At 48.4% G+C, this 17,242-nt stretch overlaps 1 protein-coding gene across 2 annotated transcripts in view; it reads left to right on the top strand.

The window, feature by feature from the left end:
* Positions 1–14,071: 14,071 nt before the first annotated feature.
* PAWR (pro-apoptotic WT1 regulator) overlaps positions 14,072–17,242 on the top strand; it is an 82,943-nt gene continuing 79,772 nt past the window's right edge. The window contains exons 1-2 of one of the 2 annotated variants that reach the window (XM_080392494.1): positions 14,072–14,196; positions 14,539–15,198. In XM_080392494.1, the coding sequence (XP_080248620.1) occupies positions 14,695–15,198 (504 nt within the window). In that variant the 5' untranslated portion in view covers positions 14,072–14,196; positions 14,539–14,694. Of the gene's footprint in view, positions 14,197–14,538; positions 15,199–17,242 lie in introns of those variants that run through there. The other variant, XM_080392493.1, reaches the window with a different exon arrangement.

Here is a 17,242-nt window from a genome sequence, read left to right as displayed (position 1 = left end):
CAGTTTGCATACAAGAAATATTGCTGGCTGCTGGCTCTGGCGAGCTTCCTTAAGCAACTAATGGCTTAAACGGTAATTCAGAACAGCAACCTCGATTTTTCAGGGCACTTGTTACAGTGTGGAAAGGGATCTCTATGTCCCAGAATTAACATCAAATACAAATGGAGGCATGGAAACAGCTAGTGCTAGAGAGTTAAAAGGCAAAGGGCATGCCCGGAACCAGTGCCAGCCATGAAGGAGCCCACAGCCTGGGGGGGGAGGAGTGACCGCAGGTGGGAAGGCAGCCGGGGCAGCAGAGCACAGGAAGGGCAGAGGCAGTGTGGCTGTGTAAGGACCGCCAGACCTTAATGGCTCCAAAGAGGAGCAGTTACCTGGAAGAAAAGACTTGGGAGCTGGTACTTCATTTTTTTGCCTACCTTGCCTCATCATAAACAATTCCCTCTGGACCTCCCTAGTTCCTACTACACACTAATTTCAGGCTTTTGCTATTTCCTTGACAGATCCCAAAAAGAACAATTAAAATTCATACTGTGTAGGGTGGTGCCTTTGTTTCCTCAGCCCCGAGTACAAAACCTGAGTCTCAGTATTCCCTTCCTTAGAAATACCTTACGTGCTTGGTTTGGGTTTGTGCTTAGCTTAATATTAAACCAATGGGTATTAATCCTACCTGTTCAGAAGTTCTGGCTGTGGTCCATTTGGTAGTCTTTTCAGAGCAAATGCGTTGTCATAGAACAAGTGTCCTTTCATTACTTTTTTAGAAAGAGTTCACCATTTACATGGCATCTCACGGAAGAGGAAAAAAGCGTGCTTTTGGGCAGCTGAAGATACCTGCTTTAGGAGATAATGTGTCAGAAGAGAAATTTTCATTATTTCCTTCACCTTTATCATACAGAAATGGGCTCCATACAAGAAGGCTCCTACCCCTGCTAGCCGATTTCACCATGAGGTTTATGGTCGAGAGTGAGGGTACTGCACTGATGCCAAAAGCATCTGTATTACGGTAGACAGGAAATCTACACAAGGAAAAGCAGGTGGTGAGGAGGAAGTATGCTGTGATGCCAGACTTGGACAGCCAACACCAGGTCAGAAAATGAACAGTTCACCTGGAGAAAGGCAGGGGACACATCAGAACAAGCCTGGTCCAAAGTCAGTTAGGGCCTGATCGCATCTGAACTCCTGAACACAAAAAAATCACCCAAAGCTATCGGCAGCATGAATGATGCCTTGCTTGCTGCTGGCTTGTAATGCTGCTCAGAGGAGGTATTAATTTCTGTTCAATTAAGTGATTATGAAAATAATCACGATACTGACTTGTACTTTATCTGGGTAAGCCTGGAAGTGGCTTGACTCCACAGCTGGCACTTCAGTCCTTTTATGGACATTTTGAGGCTTTACTCACCTGTGTAGCACACCAGCTCCTCCAGTGAGGAACACTTGCTCTTTTGTCTCTTGTGTTACTCATCATTTTGTGGCAGAAGCATGAACAAGCGCAGCCAGACGCGCCACGCGGCAACACAGCACAGCCGCCGGTCCCAGAGAGCACCCAGCCCTCCGCGGGGCGAGGGCTGCCGAGGGCTCCTGGCAGCTGTGGCCTCAAGCCTGTCCAGCGTGGGACGTGTAGGCAGCCACATCTTTAGTTACGCTGAAAACCACTTTTCCCTTTTAGTGGAGCTTCAGCTTCTCTAACAATACGCTGCAGTGGGCAGTAGATAATTTTGACACTTTGATTGTGTGACTGAGAGGTTAATATGTTGTAAAGGTGAAACATAATTTCCCAACTACGATCCAGAGAACTCTCACAGCAAAACATGACACAAATTCACTACATAATTTACAGTTTAAAAATGAAAAACAACACAGCCATACAAAAAATTTTTGAGGAGCCTGTTTTCAAAGAGGATGGAGAAACAATCGTAACTGCATTGTAGAAGGTCGCTTTCCCTGCTGCTTTAAATTTTGGGACAGTTTTGTTGCAGTTTTACTGGTCACCTCTGTGAAATTACAGGGTTTTCCCATGTCAGAATAGCCAGTCTGTCTGTTGGGGAAGAGAAGAAATTATTTGCTTAAGTTTTTCAGAAGTTTTCACTCTTCGTGGTTATGTACACAATGTTAACATCTAGCTATGGTGATTAAGCTCCCTCTAGTTCTTAGGTCAAATCCACTAATAATAAGAGTAAAAATTGCTGGTGACTAGAGTTACTGGCTTTACATTTGTTTTGATTGCAAGAGCAGCAGTTCATGCTTGCTAGAGAGTAATAGCGCGTAGTACTGTGCTCTGCCTCAGCCTAGATTTAAAGTAAGACTGGAACAGTCCTAAGGGTGACTGCAGTTTCCTGCATAGAAGACAAAATTAAAAACAAAACAAAACCTCCCAAACCCACAATAAATTGCTCGCACTTGAAAGGGAAAGCTGCTGCCACACTGATGAAGTCATCAGCTATTCTTGCTTGTGTCAGCACCTCCCCATTTCGTATTACTGATTAGATAGGAAAAGTATGTGGCTTTTAGAGAAAGGAGGAACTGTTCAGTTCTTTCGTTTGAAAACATCACCTGTTGGATGTCTAATGTTTCTGATCTGGCCCAAGGATAAATACAGCAGGGACAAAACCCCCACATTCCTAGTCCAATTATTTCACCCTTCTTGCAAGTTTTACACCTCTGTTTTGCAAACCTATTAAAGCTTAGCAGAAATAGCCAAGAGCACAACTTATCTTTCTAGTGTGGTCTTTCCCCTTTATTTTATTTGCTGGAGAGAAAAAAAAAAACCCAACCAAAAACCAAAACCAAACCAACAGTTGGGGGTGTGTGTGTGAGAAAAAACTGTTTATTTCCTTGGTACTGTCTTTCTGTGCTCCACCTGCTCCAGCAGAGACCTTTTGAGCAGACAGACCCACTGGGCTGAATTCCTCTTTTATCAAACCAGCGTGGGGAGAAGCTGCTGCAGATCTTGCTGTCCTGTGCATCCCAGCTGCCTGCACCGCCTCCAGTGGGACCCCTAGCACGGCAGGCTGCTGTGCTGCCCCTTGCCCCCTCATCTCTCCCCGAAAGAAAACAGAAAATGCCCCTAGTGCCCTCGTTCCTGTCTATGTTATATACCCTGTTTCAATGGTGTGTCCCTACCTCAAAAAAGGGCAGGCCTGGCCTGGTCTGAGGGAGTTGCTACATCACAGCTAAAATAAAGCTGCCACTTTCTGCAAGCGGTGGTGACCTGGACCTGCACCCCAAGTCTCTCGAAGCAAAGAGCGTGACTTCCTTACATCGGCTGATACAAAATACACATCTAGCTACGCGGTCCAGTCACTGCCCAGAAAGAAGATTTAATGAAAAAATTAGTTTGTTTCAAAATAAAAACCCACGTTTACACCAACTGCTGATAGCACGGGCACGATTCTCCGTTACTAGCTCACCTCTGTCTTTAGCTGCATGAAAAGCAGCGAATGACACTCAAGTTCTTTCCTCCCACCTCAGCCGTGGCTACCGGTGCCGCATCGGGTTCACTCGGTTCCCCGAGAACTCATCCTCGGCCGCCCTTGCACGACACGCCGGCGCTCTGGCGAGGTGCGCGCCGGCGCTGCGGGCGGCTTTGCGCTGCCTCAGCCCCGCGCACGGGGCGGCAGCGGCTCCGCTCGCGGGCGGGCGGCGCTGCCGGGGGCCGCGGCGGGGACACGGACCCCCGCTCCGGCCCGGCCCGGCGCCGCCGACATCGGCTGAGGTGACACCGGGAGGTGGCACCAGACGGCTTCGCGGGGCCGCCACCGCCGCGCTGCAGGGCCCGGCAGCCAGGCACGGCCCCGGCTGGGGGGCGGCACGGCCCGCACGGCCCTCCCGGGCCCCCTTCCCCCCCGAGAGCAGCCCGCAGGATGGCTCAGACCACAGCGACTCGGGGCAACGCTGCCTCCCTCCGCCGTGACGACCAGCCGGGACTAGCAGGCAGATGAAGCGCGGCAGAGAACAGCGATCTGAAATGAATTCAGACGCGAGGGGTGCACGTTCACCTGAACGCGGCAGACTGCTTTCCAGCGTATTTCGCCGAAAGCCAGCGACAGGAGCCGCACGATGTAACACCCTGGGAATGGCAGAGAGCTGCGACTGGCTGGTGAGCTGAGCCGCATCCCACCGGGGGCCTGGCCGGGGGGCTGCGGGACCCGGCCCCGGCCCGGCCCGTCAGTGAGCGCGGGCAGGGACCCGCTGCACAGGGAGCGCTCCCCTGGCCTGCGCGGGGCTTCCAGACTGGGAGCAGACACTTCGCAAGCACCACCGGCCAGCTCTGCTACAGCTGAGAGAGAGGAACAGCAAAAAAAAAAAAAAAAAAAGCAATAATCCTCCGTATCAAAAGTTGTCAAGGCGGCGGTTCACAGCAGCACGGCACTGCCAAAACACTGGTTAACTCCTTCTTGGTCAACCCCCTTTCAGCATGAGTACTGTGAAAGGGGGTTGCTTGGCCGTGTAACTGGAGTGCTCTGCACGCTGCAAGGTCCTCTGCCCCCTTCAGGCTCACCTTCCTGTTCATTGCCGTGCAAGCACGTGCAGCACGCCATGGACACCCACCTTCTTTGTCCCCTCGACTTTTCTCCTCAGCTCTGCATGGATAGGGTTCTGCTCTGGCTTCCAAGCCACCACATGTAATTATTTTCTGTGTAAGAGAGGGACTTGAGGTCTAATTACGTTCGCTGCTATCCTTGGTGATAGCCACAGTAACCCAAAGGGCCTGGAAGCCACCTCCCTGGGACCTTGAGCACTCTCTGAATTTCTTGGTGTCTGGGGAGTGGCACTCAGAATTGCTTCATGCAGACACCGAGTGCAAGAACTCCCTTCATATTTTACTAACAAGTCACTACAAGCTTACCAACATGCCACAGCTGCCGGAGAGAACAGCCTCTCCTGTCTCCTGCCCCTCTCAGCTGTCAGTCCTCAGCTGCTCCTGTGTGCCACCCAGATCACCAAGATCCTCCTTGGACATTGTTCCCAGCACTTCTCGTTCAGTCCTTCTGGTACTTGCTGCCTACTTCTGCCCCCTTACACCATCTCCCATCCTGGCTTCTTGCTTTTTCTATTCATTTGCTGCTTCTCTCTCCTGTTTCACTCACCCTTCAGACCTCACCGCTGGCCGCTTCTTCCTGAGCTACTTGTTCTGCAGTTGTATCGTCTGTCTACTGTCCACAGTTCCTCTCTCCACAACTCCAGCAGCCTCAACACCTTTCATGATCTTCCTCCACCTCTGTTACTCTCCTCCTGCTCCCCCTTTCCTCACACTGCCTTATCTCGAACTCCTCAGAAGCACACATCCCTAAGGGTTTCGAAGACCCCATTAATCTTTTCCTGACCACTGGATCTTTTTTCCAGTAGGAATGTCTCTTCCCAGCCATTTAGTTCCCTACTAGAACTACAAGAGTGGAACCCACTCTTGGTTCTTTCTAATCCAAGGGGGTGATTTTACTATAAACGAAGCACACTCTACAAGTCACCTGTTCTAACTTAATCCAGTTACTCCCCTCCCCAGGAATCAGCACTGCTTTTCATAAACCCCTTTCCTATTTTTCTCCTCCATACCTCCAAGCACTTTCAGGTTGAAAGCAGTGAAAGGTCTTACACTTCTTCCCTTGTTTTCAACCCACCAAGGTGTTTGCAGGCTAACTGCCATTCGCTGTTTCTTAATTTCCTTTCAACCCTTTTTGAGTGTCCAGCAATAAAGCAAATGCATAAGGGGATGCCTGATGGGTTCTAATGCCTAATTGGGGAATAAATACTATAAATTGAGCATTGGCTGTGGATTTGCTGGTGAGGCAGGAGGAAAGATGGAGCTTGTCCTTTTTCAAGTAACTTTTTAACTTAAAACTTCTTTTTATTATGTATTTAAAGCTTGTCATCCTAAATACCTTGGCAGTTTTCACCTTGAAATGGCAAATAATGTGTATTGTGAGCAAAACGCAATAGTTGTTTTTAAACATCATCTATATTTGTTGATATAAAATCATTACAATATAGGCACATGCATTTTGTTCCAATTGGTCACGCAAAAAGTCAGTCCCAAGCTTTTATCCTAGATGTTTGCCACATGGTATGTATCATTGAAATATGTTTCATAATATAAAACATCAACATAATTTTAATAGGAAATATGTTTTAATTTTCATGTTATTTAAGCTATTATCTCCCTTTGTAGTCTGTTTGGCTTCATACACAGTGACTAAACTCTTCCAAGTGCTTCCCCCTCCTCTGCTTACACTCACTGATATGTCACTGCCATTGATTGATTGCTGTTTGTGTTTGTTTTGGACACCTCCAGATGAGCGCTACTAATAACCAGTACTAAATTCCTGAAATATCTGCCTGATTCCTTTTACAAGGCAACTTCGTTATAGTCCGTCATATGAAACACAGTAGGCTGTAGAAATACTGCAGTGCAGGAGAGAAAGAATCGCCAAATGAACAGATAGCTCAAACAAAGCATTGTAAAAAGCCATCACACTAAATTCTGCATGCATCATCTACTGCATTTCAGTGAAGGCCAAGTTTCTTAGTCAGCTCTCTGAGGAGATCTGTCAGCCCTAACTATGATTCTTTTGGGGCATAGTTCTGTGCCCACTGCACTTTTCTACTGTGTGCAGCTAGCTCATCACCTGCATGAGGTTAGATCCAAAGGATGCAGTATAACAGTTTAACCGAGCAATACACAGTGAGAATCAAAAGACCTAATTAATTTTTACTGACTTTGTATCGGTTCTTCAAAAAATCAAAATAATTCTTAGGAGCTAGAGGACTGTTAATTAAAAAAAAAACTAAACCAAAAAACCTACGATGACACAACAGCCCTGAAGGGTTATGAATTGTAGCCAGTACCAACAAGACAGACTGGCAGAGAGCCAATAACCACTGGATTTGGTTCCTAATGATTCATTTTCGTGCTTACATTTGGAGATACAGAAAGACAGGAACCACATTGTCTTTGCTGTGGACCAAAATCTGTTTAACAGTCTTTAAACTTATAATGAGTTAGCTGTACAGAGGTCATGGAATCATAGAATCATGTAATATCTTGGGATGGAAGGGACCCATAAGGATCACCAAGTCCAACCCCCTGCTCCTTGCAGGACTACCTAAAACTAAACCCTATGGCTAAAAGCATTGCCTAGGCATATGGTCAGAGGAGACTGTCTTTAAGAAGAATGAATAGGCTCCGTAGGTGCTGGAAATGTACCATGAAAAGCAACAAAGGTGGTGGTATTCAGATAACTTGTTATCTTATATGGGTAACTTAAACTTACAATGTTATTTCTGTCATATGGATAGGTACAGTCAGCTCTTCATTACCAAGCTCATAGTATCTTAGAAGGCACGACAGCTTGGTAACCTGGTGGCTCCTCCACTAGATAAGATGGTGGCAGCCCACCTAGGGTATCCTCAGGAACTCAGGAGTCTAGAGGTCAATGCGGCACAAAGACAGGCCCCAGAAAACACCCAAGGCTACCTTACGTCTGTAAGACTACATGAGCTCTCTTGTGGAGGAATGCATGGAGAGCAGAGCACCTCTACTCTGAAAGCAGCTCCTTCCCAAAAGGTTTATTAGCGGAGCTGGGCTAATAAACCAGCATATGGCCAAATCCAATGCCTCTGTGTTACACCCCCTGGTATTCTTATTGCAAGAAAGCACAGGCACTCCGAAGGCGCATTTTAGTTTGACAGAAACAGTGCTGCTCAAGTACGTCTAGGTGGTATCTTACCTTAGAAAATTTTTCCCAGTGTAAGTCACTTCACTTTACATTTGTCTACACTGAATTCCATCTACTACTTTATCGCTGCCACTCAGTTTGGCAATTTTTTATTTTTCACTTTCTCAATTTGTTGTGTTTCTTTCCAATACTTTTATTTTGATGGATCCTCCATAATAAAAAGCTCTGCTGTGAGATGCTCCCTAAGGTTCTTCACAGTGAACACAAAAGCACAGACCATAATGGAAAAACTGTCTCCTCCAAGTGCTTCTTTTGTAAGGTGATCATATCCTGGCCCTACTAACTCCCTATCAGGGGATTTGCTTCTTTGCCTTTTGCAAACTGGCCCTCAAGGCATATTTATAGCCTGCCTTACAGCACTGCCCTTTCCTCCCTTCTTCCCCCAAGCACTGTGAGGCTTGTCAGTATCAATTTTTCTCTGCCTTCCTATTCCTCACTGTGTAAAATTTTGACTCCATGTCTGTTTTTCATCCCTGCTCCTCAACAAGTTACTCTAGGGCTTACTCACCGCGTTCACTGCTCAAATCTGGCCCTAGAGAGTACCTGTGTGGACAGAAAAAGAGGTAGCATGGTTGCTCAATGAACTGTTTCACAGCTATGCTGATTGAACTTCATCACAAATAGCAAAGAGTAGCAAAAGGAGACACTGCTCTGTACCCTCATATGGCTCAGAACACAAGAAGCAGCAACAGACCATCTTACAGAGTGAGATTGTGAACTGAGGCAGAAGATGTTCTCATCACGCCTCTGAAGTCATCTGCACAGATACTGAATCTGTTCCAGCCCCACCGTCATTCTTATCCAACAACAGTCAGCTGGAGACAGATGGCAATCTCTGCATTAATTTCTCATACTGTAAGAATAAATACTTGAAAAAAATCAAGCAAACTTCTCCCTGTAAGTTTGGGTTTTTTTCCTTTTCACACTGCAATCCTCAGTCAGCTAGATGAATGAACTTTGCTGCAAGAAACAGTATTAGTTTCTCTGCCAAACCAAACCAGTTCTATGAAACTACATCATTATTCTTGGTCAAATGATAGCAGAGCTCAAGAATAGTAAAACACATGCAGAAACCAGCCTAGAAGATGGATTCTAGGATTGATCTTGAATGCTAATACCTCCTGAGAAATCCAGCTACTTCACAAAGCTCTGTTGTATTTACATGCAAGATTTCAAATTGGGCCCTGGCACTTGAAAAAAAAGGTTTAAGCATTCAATTCAGTAGCAAAGTAAATAGGATAAAATTGGTATTTCAGTAAAAGTGGGATTGTCGGATTTGTACGTTTGCAAGCACAAGTCATAAGAAAGTAATGCAGTTAAACCACTGACTACAGTGATTAGAACATAATTAGTTGTTAGAACCTTACAGAGGAAAACCTTGCCAGCAAGTTAGTGCTGTGACACCAAGCTCCAGTGCGGGGAAAAAAAATTAAAAATTAATTTCTGGAAGAAAGTGGAAGAAATAAAAATCCATGCCAATAGGCTAAGCCTCTCAGATTTAGATAGCATGCATAACTCAGATGTAGCAGAAAGCAGTATTAAATTGCAAAGGATAGCGGTTTGTCCGCATTTAGACAAAAATGCAAAAACAACCAAGACCAAGGGGTAACAGAATTTGGTAGGTAAGAAGAGATAAACAGAAGATTATGAGAGAATTTGAAAAGTAAACAGTACAGATGTAAACAGAAATAAAAACTCATTCTACATACTTAAAAAAGGAAGTTGGTTAGAGAAAAAAAATGCAATCACTTCACTGTCCAGAAGTGAGACTGCCAGCACCTCCATGTTACCCTTCACAGCTTCATGCCTTCACTGAGATCCTCTACAAATGAATCTTCTGAACTCATGGGAAAGAGGCCAATGGTCAAGACTGCAGAGAACCACCTACTTTTTTAAACTCTTGACCGCCTCTGACAGAGGTATTAGATGTTCTATCAGCGATAGAACTGGCAATAACAGAAGAGTGCAAAGAGGAAGACACCTGTAAAGTATGTTGCACTAGGTTTTGTCTCATCCTAGGCATATGGTCTAAAGCAGCACGAGTGGCTGGAGAGAGAAGTATTGTTGCAGGACAGCAGAGCATTGGCTTGGAAAGCTTTAGTAAGAAAAGGCTAAAAGGAGGAGTCAAGAGGAACAGTGGTACTATGAGGTTTATTTTACTTTTAGGGGGAGACTTAACATTAGAAACGTCATGGAATGTAAGTGAGGATGTTACAGGAAGATTGGATGGAAGTTATAGTACGAGATTTAATGTGAGAGGTTTAAAGAGAGGTTTTTGAAATGTTACAGATGGAAAGAGGAACAGGTATTTCTATGAAGAGGTAGCAGTAAGATTCCACTGAGTCACAGCAATTTTAAGCAACAGCATTTTTAGAAGAATACTGCAGAACTAAGTAGGTAGGCAGGTTAGTTGGCGTACAGTGATGGGTGTAAGGATTATCCAGTAGGTGAAATTCAAAGCAGCAGAGAGGGGAAGATGTAATGGCACAGCACTGCAGCAAGCTTAATAAACCTAGTTTGATAAAGCAGAAGTGATAAAGCAGGCGGAACAAGTATGTCACTGAAAAAGTCTATTGGGAGACGAAACGTGAAGAATACTGATGGAATGGACTTCAAAGGGGATCAGATATGAGAAGCGGTAGATAGGTGCACTAAATGAAACAGTTTCATGGAAGTTCAAGTAATATAGGCAGAGGCGGGGTGAAGTCCAGAGCAGAAGGAAGGGTATGTGTGTTTGAGAAAGACGCAGGCAAATAAAATCATGTTAACAGAGGCTCTGGGGAGAGCTTCCAGAGATGCTGAAGAGGCTGAGAGGGAAGAATGTTTCAGTGGGGAGCATACCAGCACCAGCGGGTATAACAAATATTCGCTAAGCTCAGAGCATGACAGTAAGATGCAAACAGACATTGGGAAGGAATTTGGATGTTGTCCTGAATTTCCTCAGCCAATAATATGTTGTGTTCACTATTTAATTTTCCAGCCCTTGAAAACTGCCACTTCAGAAAAGATTATGGCTCAGATAAATCTGTATGCAGAACCTTAATAAGGTTGGATAATTTGGTTGAATCTCTAGAAGAAATTACAAAGATCTTAAACAACTTGCAACCCTTTACAAAGGAACCACCTTTGAACTGCCCAACCCCAAAAAGCACTTCATTCCCTCAAGATTTTAAGAATAAATGATGGTTTTTATTCTGAATTGAAAACCGAAGCATTTGGTCTTTGCCTGGCAAAGGAGATCAAGATTATCCTACTCAATCCCAGTGGTAATCTACCTCTAAGGAAGAGTCTCATTCCATAATGCTGAATATATAAAAAATGGTATCTTAAAGCTTAGGGACCCTTGTCATTATGCCAGCTTAAAACATAGCCAATAAAATGAATTGCATTTCTAGGCCTTAAAAATATCCTGAAGATCTTTTCAGTAAGAAAAAAGTGCTGTTCTAAAAATGTTTGCAAGCTATTAAGCTGTTCTGCATTGGAGCAGAGGAAAACATGCAGTGTGATACTTAAAACTATTTGGGGACTTTATCCCTGAAAGCTCTCCAGCACAGACAACCTTATTGAGATGCAAACATCTGACAGTCAGCATTTTTGTATTGGGCACTTAAGCCCAACCTCACTCACCACAACATAACTTCTGTTAATATATAACAGACTGTAAGGAACACAAAGCCTTTTTTACACTAAAAAAACCCCACAATGTTTTTTATAGATTAGAGAAAAAAATATCCACTGCAATGGTAGATGCAGCTAAAGCCTGGCAACGGTACCTCCTCCAGGTAAGAAAGGTGGGCAGATAAGATGTGGAGTGAGCACATCTAAACCTTGCTAGTTGGTAAGGACTGCCACAGGGAGGGGCCCAGGGCACAGCTGGGAGACCTGGAGTAATGGAGAACCCAGGCTATCCCAAGACCTAAAATACATTGCTGTATGTCTCCATATACACAACATACTCTAAGTAATGACTTTCTCATCTGACTCTTATGTAAATGAGTAAAACCTCATTTTTTTGGCCAGCTGTGCTGCTCATGGGGTGTAACAGTGAGGAGTGAAATACTCGTATTGTCACAGTTACATGATTCTCTCAAGAAAAGCTCTTCATTGTATAAAAGGGAAGAAATGACAGAATGGGAAAGCCAAGAATTGACATGAAGGATCCTTTTTCTAAACTGTTTTCTAAAAATACAATCAAGTAGTATTCTGACTTAAAACCTCTTAAGAGTGCAGGTAAATTTTTCAGGAAAGTGCTTAGTCAAAACTTTTCTAAAGTTAACTTTTTGTTTAGCCCTTGATCTGCAAATAGAAATATAAACAACTTTAGTAGTTTTGCATTGCCAAGTATTAAAGAGCAGAGCTAGTACAGAACTACGTTTTCACCATCTACTTTTCTGCCTATTTACAGCTTTCCAGCATAATGCACAACAACTAGCCTGTTTTGCTTTGGGATTTTCCCTTAGCCTGGAAGATAAGATCTTTCACCTGTACTGAGGACCCTGATACCTTAACTTGTCTATATACAAAATTTAAACACCCCTTCAAAACAAACTGCTGTACCCCAAAAAACCCTACACCCAAACCACAGCAGAAATCAGGTATGAGTCAAGTCCAAGTAAATGAAATCACCAGAATGACAGAGAAGATTGGTAGGGTGACGCTGTGCCCACTGCTATGGAAGAGAACGGGGTAGCGACATACTAAAGGTGAAAGCGGATACATGGACTAAGCCTGTTATCTATACTGAGGGGTGCAGAGAGCCTAGCGCCAGATATTTGGAGCCCCATTTTGCTAATATATTTTATCTATATTTGTAGCATCTTTTTTTTTTTTTTTTTTTTCTGTAAAAAGAATCCAAAAGCTTCTGCAAAGTTTATATTCTGAAGTCCTAAACACTTTATTAACCAAGTGGAAAAATTCAGGACTGAAACTGAAAGAGAGAAAAAAGGAGATGAAAAGGTGAGAATGTGCTCCCAGCCATGTAAGCCAAGCCTATATGGATTTCCTCCGACTCTAACCTAAGCCCGTACCTTGCCCTGAGCCAGCTGGAAAGGTAGCACTAATGCACTCCTCCATTTCCCTCAGCATACCGTTTATAAAGCGGGATTATGCAAGACAGAAATCTACTGAAAGTAGTGATTTCCAAAAATCCCGCAAACCATTTGCAGGGTGCTATTAAGACACAGTGAATTCAGCCAAACCAAAAAAACTGCTTCTGCGCAAGTTTAGCCACTTGATCACCTAAGCAAACTGTTTAACGTATAGTACATACTCCCATCACATTCCCTGCCAGTTCGTTTTTCCTAATATTTAGCCCAGTTTGGTTTCCTCACCGACGGCTGTTTTATTTATAAATGAGATGTCTTTCAAGCCCTTGCAGCGTGACTGGTGGAGGAAACCCCTTGCCATCCTCGTTGCTTCCAACACCGCGGTGGCACAGGCTCATCCCCAAGCCTGCGCCGGCGGGAGCAGGCTCCGCTGCCTGACTGCGGGCAGCCCGCCGGGGAGGAGCGGACCAGAGGCCGTGGTTGTGCTGCGGGAGCAATTAACTGCCGGCGCGTCCCACGGTGCATCGACCCCATTAAAGGCCGAAGCGACAGCAGTGGCAGTCACCGCGTTTTCAGGCCAAACCGGCGCTTCTGCCTCCAGCGCAGCGTCTCCCTAACGACAGCCGCAGCCAGGGGCTGCCCCAGCCGGGCTGGACACGCGGCCGCTCACCTCGCTCGCGGGTGGCAGCCGCCGGCGGTGCCGGGAGGCCGCACGCCCGAGGGCCGGCCCGCACCTGCCCCGCGCCCAGGCGGCCCCACGCCGGTAGGGCAGCCGGGCCCCGCAGCCCCTCACCGGGGGCTTGCCGGCAGGTGCGGGGCGCGCTCGGCAGAGCACCCCGTGGCCGCGGGACACCAGACCGCCGCCTCCGGCCCCTGGCGGCTGGGCTCTGGCAGCCCCCGCCCGCCGAAGCCGCCCGTGAGGCGGGAGCGCGGCCTGAAGCGGGCGGGCGGGCAGCGGCGGCATCCCGCTCGGCTCCGCTCCTCACGGGGCCGTGGCGCCCCACGCCCCTCCCCCGCCAGAGTTGCCGCCCGTCGGGAGCCGCGGGGCCCGTGTCCCCGCCCGTGCCGGCGCTGCCCAGGGCAGGTGGCGGGGCCCCGCGACGGGCCGGCACCCAGCGCGGTCAGGCCGCGGCGATCAGCGCACCGGTCCGGGCGGGGCCTCCCCGCCCTCACCCCATTGTTGAGGCCATCTCGGCAGTTTCCGCTTGGCTTCGGCTCCGTCCGCGCTGCTATGGGGAAAGGGGAGGGAGCTCGGGAAGCCCCTGGGCCGCGCCGCTCCTTCCGGGAGGGCGGGAGGCGGTGCCGCTCACCTGGTGCCGCCGGCGCTGGGGAGCGCCCGAGCGCGGCCCCGCCGGGCGGGAGGTGAGCGGCGGCCGCCTCCGCCCCGCCCCGCCCCGCGCGGGAACACGGTCCCCCGGCAGGCAAGCGGGCGTCGGGGGGATGGCACACGCTGCGGCCCCGGCGGCGAGCGACGGCGCTTTGCGGTCGTCGCGGTCGCGGCTGCGGCGGGCGGGCGAGCGGGGGAGGCGGGCAGCTCCGGGCGGCCCCGTGCCGAGGGGTGAGGGGAGCCCCGGCGGGCGCCGGGTGCTGCGCCAGGGTCGGGCGCCGCGGTCCGAGTCGCGGGAGCCCGGCGGGCGAGGGCGGGCGGTGATGGAGACCCGTCCCCGGGCGCCGGGGAGCTCGCTGGAGAGTTGGCGGGGCGGCGGGACGAGGACGGGCAGCGCTGCGGGACGGTTCACATCTCCCCTTTTGTTTCTCTCCAGGGTGTTTGTGCTTCTCCGCGTCTCTCTCCCCGCCCCCGTCTCTCCCGCCCGCCCCGCCGGGACCTCTCCTCTCCGGGCGGCAGCAGAGCCGCCTCAGGGCGGGCGGCGGCTGAGTTGCTGGTGGGGGGCGCTCTCGCCGTCCAGCCCGCTGGGAACATGGCGACTGGCGGCTACCGCAGCGCCGGGGGCAGCACCACGGACTTTCTGGAGGAGTGGAAAGCAAAGCGGGAGAAGATGCGGGCGAAGCAGGCGCCGCCGGCCCCGGGGGCCGCCGCCGGCGGGGAGGCCAGGCCGGCGGGGGGCGCCGCCTCCGCCGAGCTGAACAACAACCTGCTGCCCGGCGGCCCGCCCGCCCCGCCCGACCGCGCGGCGCCCCCCGCCGGCGGGGCCGTCAACTGCGTCAGCCTCGCCAGCGCCGCCTTGGCCCGGTCCGGCCCCGCCAAGGAGCCGCCGCCGGCCCTCGCCGGGGTCCGGGCGGCCGAGCCTGCCGCCAAGCCGCCTCCCGCCGCCGCGCCGGGCTCCCCCGAAGGCGAGGAGAAGCTGGCCGCCAAGGGAAAGAGCTCGGGGCCCAGCGCCAGGAAGGGGAAGGGGCAGATCGAGAAGAGGAAGCTGAGGGAGAAGCGGAGGTCGACAGGTGTGGTGAACATCCCGGCCGCCGAGGTGAGCCCGCGGCGGGGGGGGCGCGGCCGCCGCCGCACCTGAGCCGCCGCTAGGCGCCGGGAGCGCTGCCGGCCGGGGCGCGGCCGCGGGGCTGGGGGCGCCCGGGGCGGGCGGGGGGGCGGCGGCGCGGCGCACCGTGCTGCGCTGCGGGGCGCCCCTCGGCCCTGCCGGGGCTGCTGGCGGGCCGGCCGCGGCCGTGAAGCCGCACGGCCGCGTGGAAAAGCCGTCGGAGGGGCGTGCGGCGGTCGGTACGGTGCGGCATCCCCGCAGAGGAGGTGCCGTTTATTCTGACTAAATTAGACCTGTCACGACCTGTGACTTTTTTTTTTTATGTCTTCGCCTTGGCAAAGGTTAAGTTCTAGGGCTCTTGGAGGATCAGACCGAGACACGTGCCTGTTAAAAGTATCGTCAAAACAATAGCAACGAAAGCAAACTGATTTATCAGCTCTGAATAGATGTTCAGGTGTAAATATTACTCAGTTTGGAACCCAAAAGAATTTCCTGCTCTGGAAAAAATGTGGTGGTTTGAAGAGCATTTTTTTGCAGGCAGAGGAAGATATTTTTATCAGCCAACACCACTGTCCTCTGTGGTTTGCTACTAGTATAAAAATCTGGCATTGATTTATCATACTCCTAGAGGAATTCAAAAGAATGATAACTAAGTTTTTAGCGTTTTTTTGCAGTTAAGAAGAAAGGCCACAGGAAACTTTGAACACAGCCTGGTTTTAGTCTACAATTTTGCACTAATAACGATGACCGTCATTGCTGTAGAAAAAATTGGTTATGGTTAACATTCTAGATCATTAAAATAACACTGGAAGATAAGGTCTTTGTTTCTAAAGCAACAGAAGATGAAGTAATGTTCTTCATACCTGAAGACACTAATCCTAGGCATTTTCACAGCAGGCGCTTTCATGTGAGAAGGTGTTGCAAGGTGAGGAATGAGTTTTAGGAACAGTAGAAATCTTTATAATTGTGGGTTTTGTGAATAATAACTTGCATAGTCTTTAGTTTGAGGTGAAGTGTTTTGGCATAGGTCTTTGATATTCTTGCTTTGGCCAGTGAGGAGTGCGAGTTCTTTAATTTTTTGGATTCAGAGCGTGCAAGCTTCCTAGGCTGTGGTTAGTTTGTTGTATACAAAGTCCCCTGAAAGCCTGCCCCCTGTGCTTCTTTAGGAACTGTTAAAATGCTGTGTCTTTACTTTCCTAAGTAAACTAGTCATAGCCCGCTTCATAGTGTTTTTTTGCACATTGCAGCAAGCATTGTACAACATAATATTTTAGGGGTCTCTGCTGTATGCCCCATCACCAGTTATCGTCTTTTTTGTTTCGTTGGTTTTGGGTGGTGGATTTCTTTTTGTTCTTTGAGACTAGCGTCCTAGTTCTTTGAACTAGTTTTCTAAACCAGTGTTCCTTCAGTAGCTCTTGGGTGGTGTGGTTTGGGGTTCAGTGGGTTTGGTGGCGGTTGGGGTTTTTGTTTGTTTGTTTTGTTTAAGTATTGCTCAAAATATTATTTGCTTTCCAGGAAAACACATTCCTTGCGCAGCAGCCGTTAGAATCTTATGTGTGAATTTGTTACTGTAGTTTCTGCTGCATTGTTAAGGGTGGTTTATTTATTAAGGTTAACATTTAGGCATTGAGAAGCAAGTTCTTGCCTGTTCCTGTATCTTTGAGGGCCTGATAACTTTGTTAGCTGTCACCATGGGTTGGCACTTATTGGAAACTTCTTGTACCTTTGTATTCATTACTTCTGTAACTAGTGATTAAATATTCCATCACATTTTCATAGTCAAATTTTAGTAAATGTAGATACTTGTCATGTAAGGTATTATTAGGGAAACTTAGTAGTAATATGTGTTGAATTTTTGACTGGCACATACTTATGCAAAGCTATCTCTTCCCAGTTTTTCACTAAGAATTCCTAAGAATTATTTAACTAGGGAACACTAGATCATTCCTGGTGGTGGACAGCTTCAAAAACTGTCTCCACTGTCAAATGTGAGTTGCTACTTACCAGGGAATGTTTTCCGTGTATCTGTTTGTTC

The sequence above is a fragment of the Falco punctatus genome (assembly GCF_963210335.1).
Source record: "Falco punctatus genome assembly, chromosome: 6".
NCBI classification, from domain to species: Eukaryota; Metazoa; Chordata; class Aves; order Falconiformes; family Falconidae; genus Falco; species Falco punctatus.
This window is presented reverse-complemented; position numbering and strand designations above follow the sequence as displayed.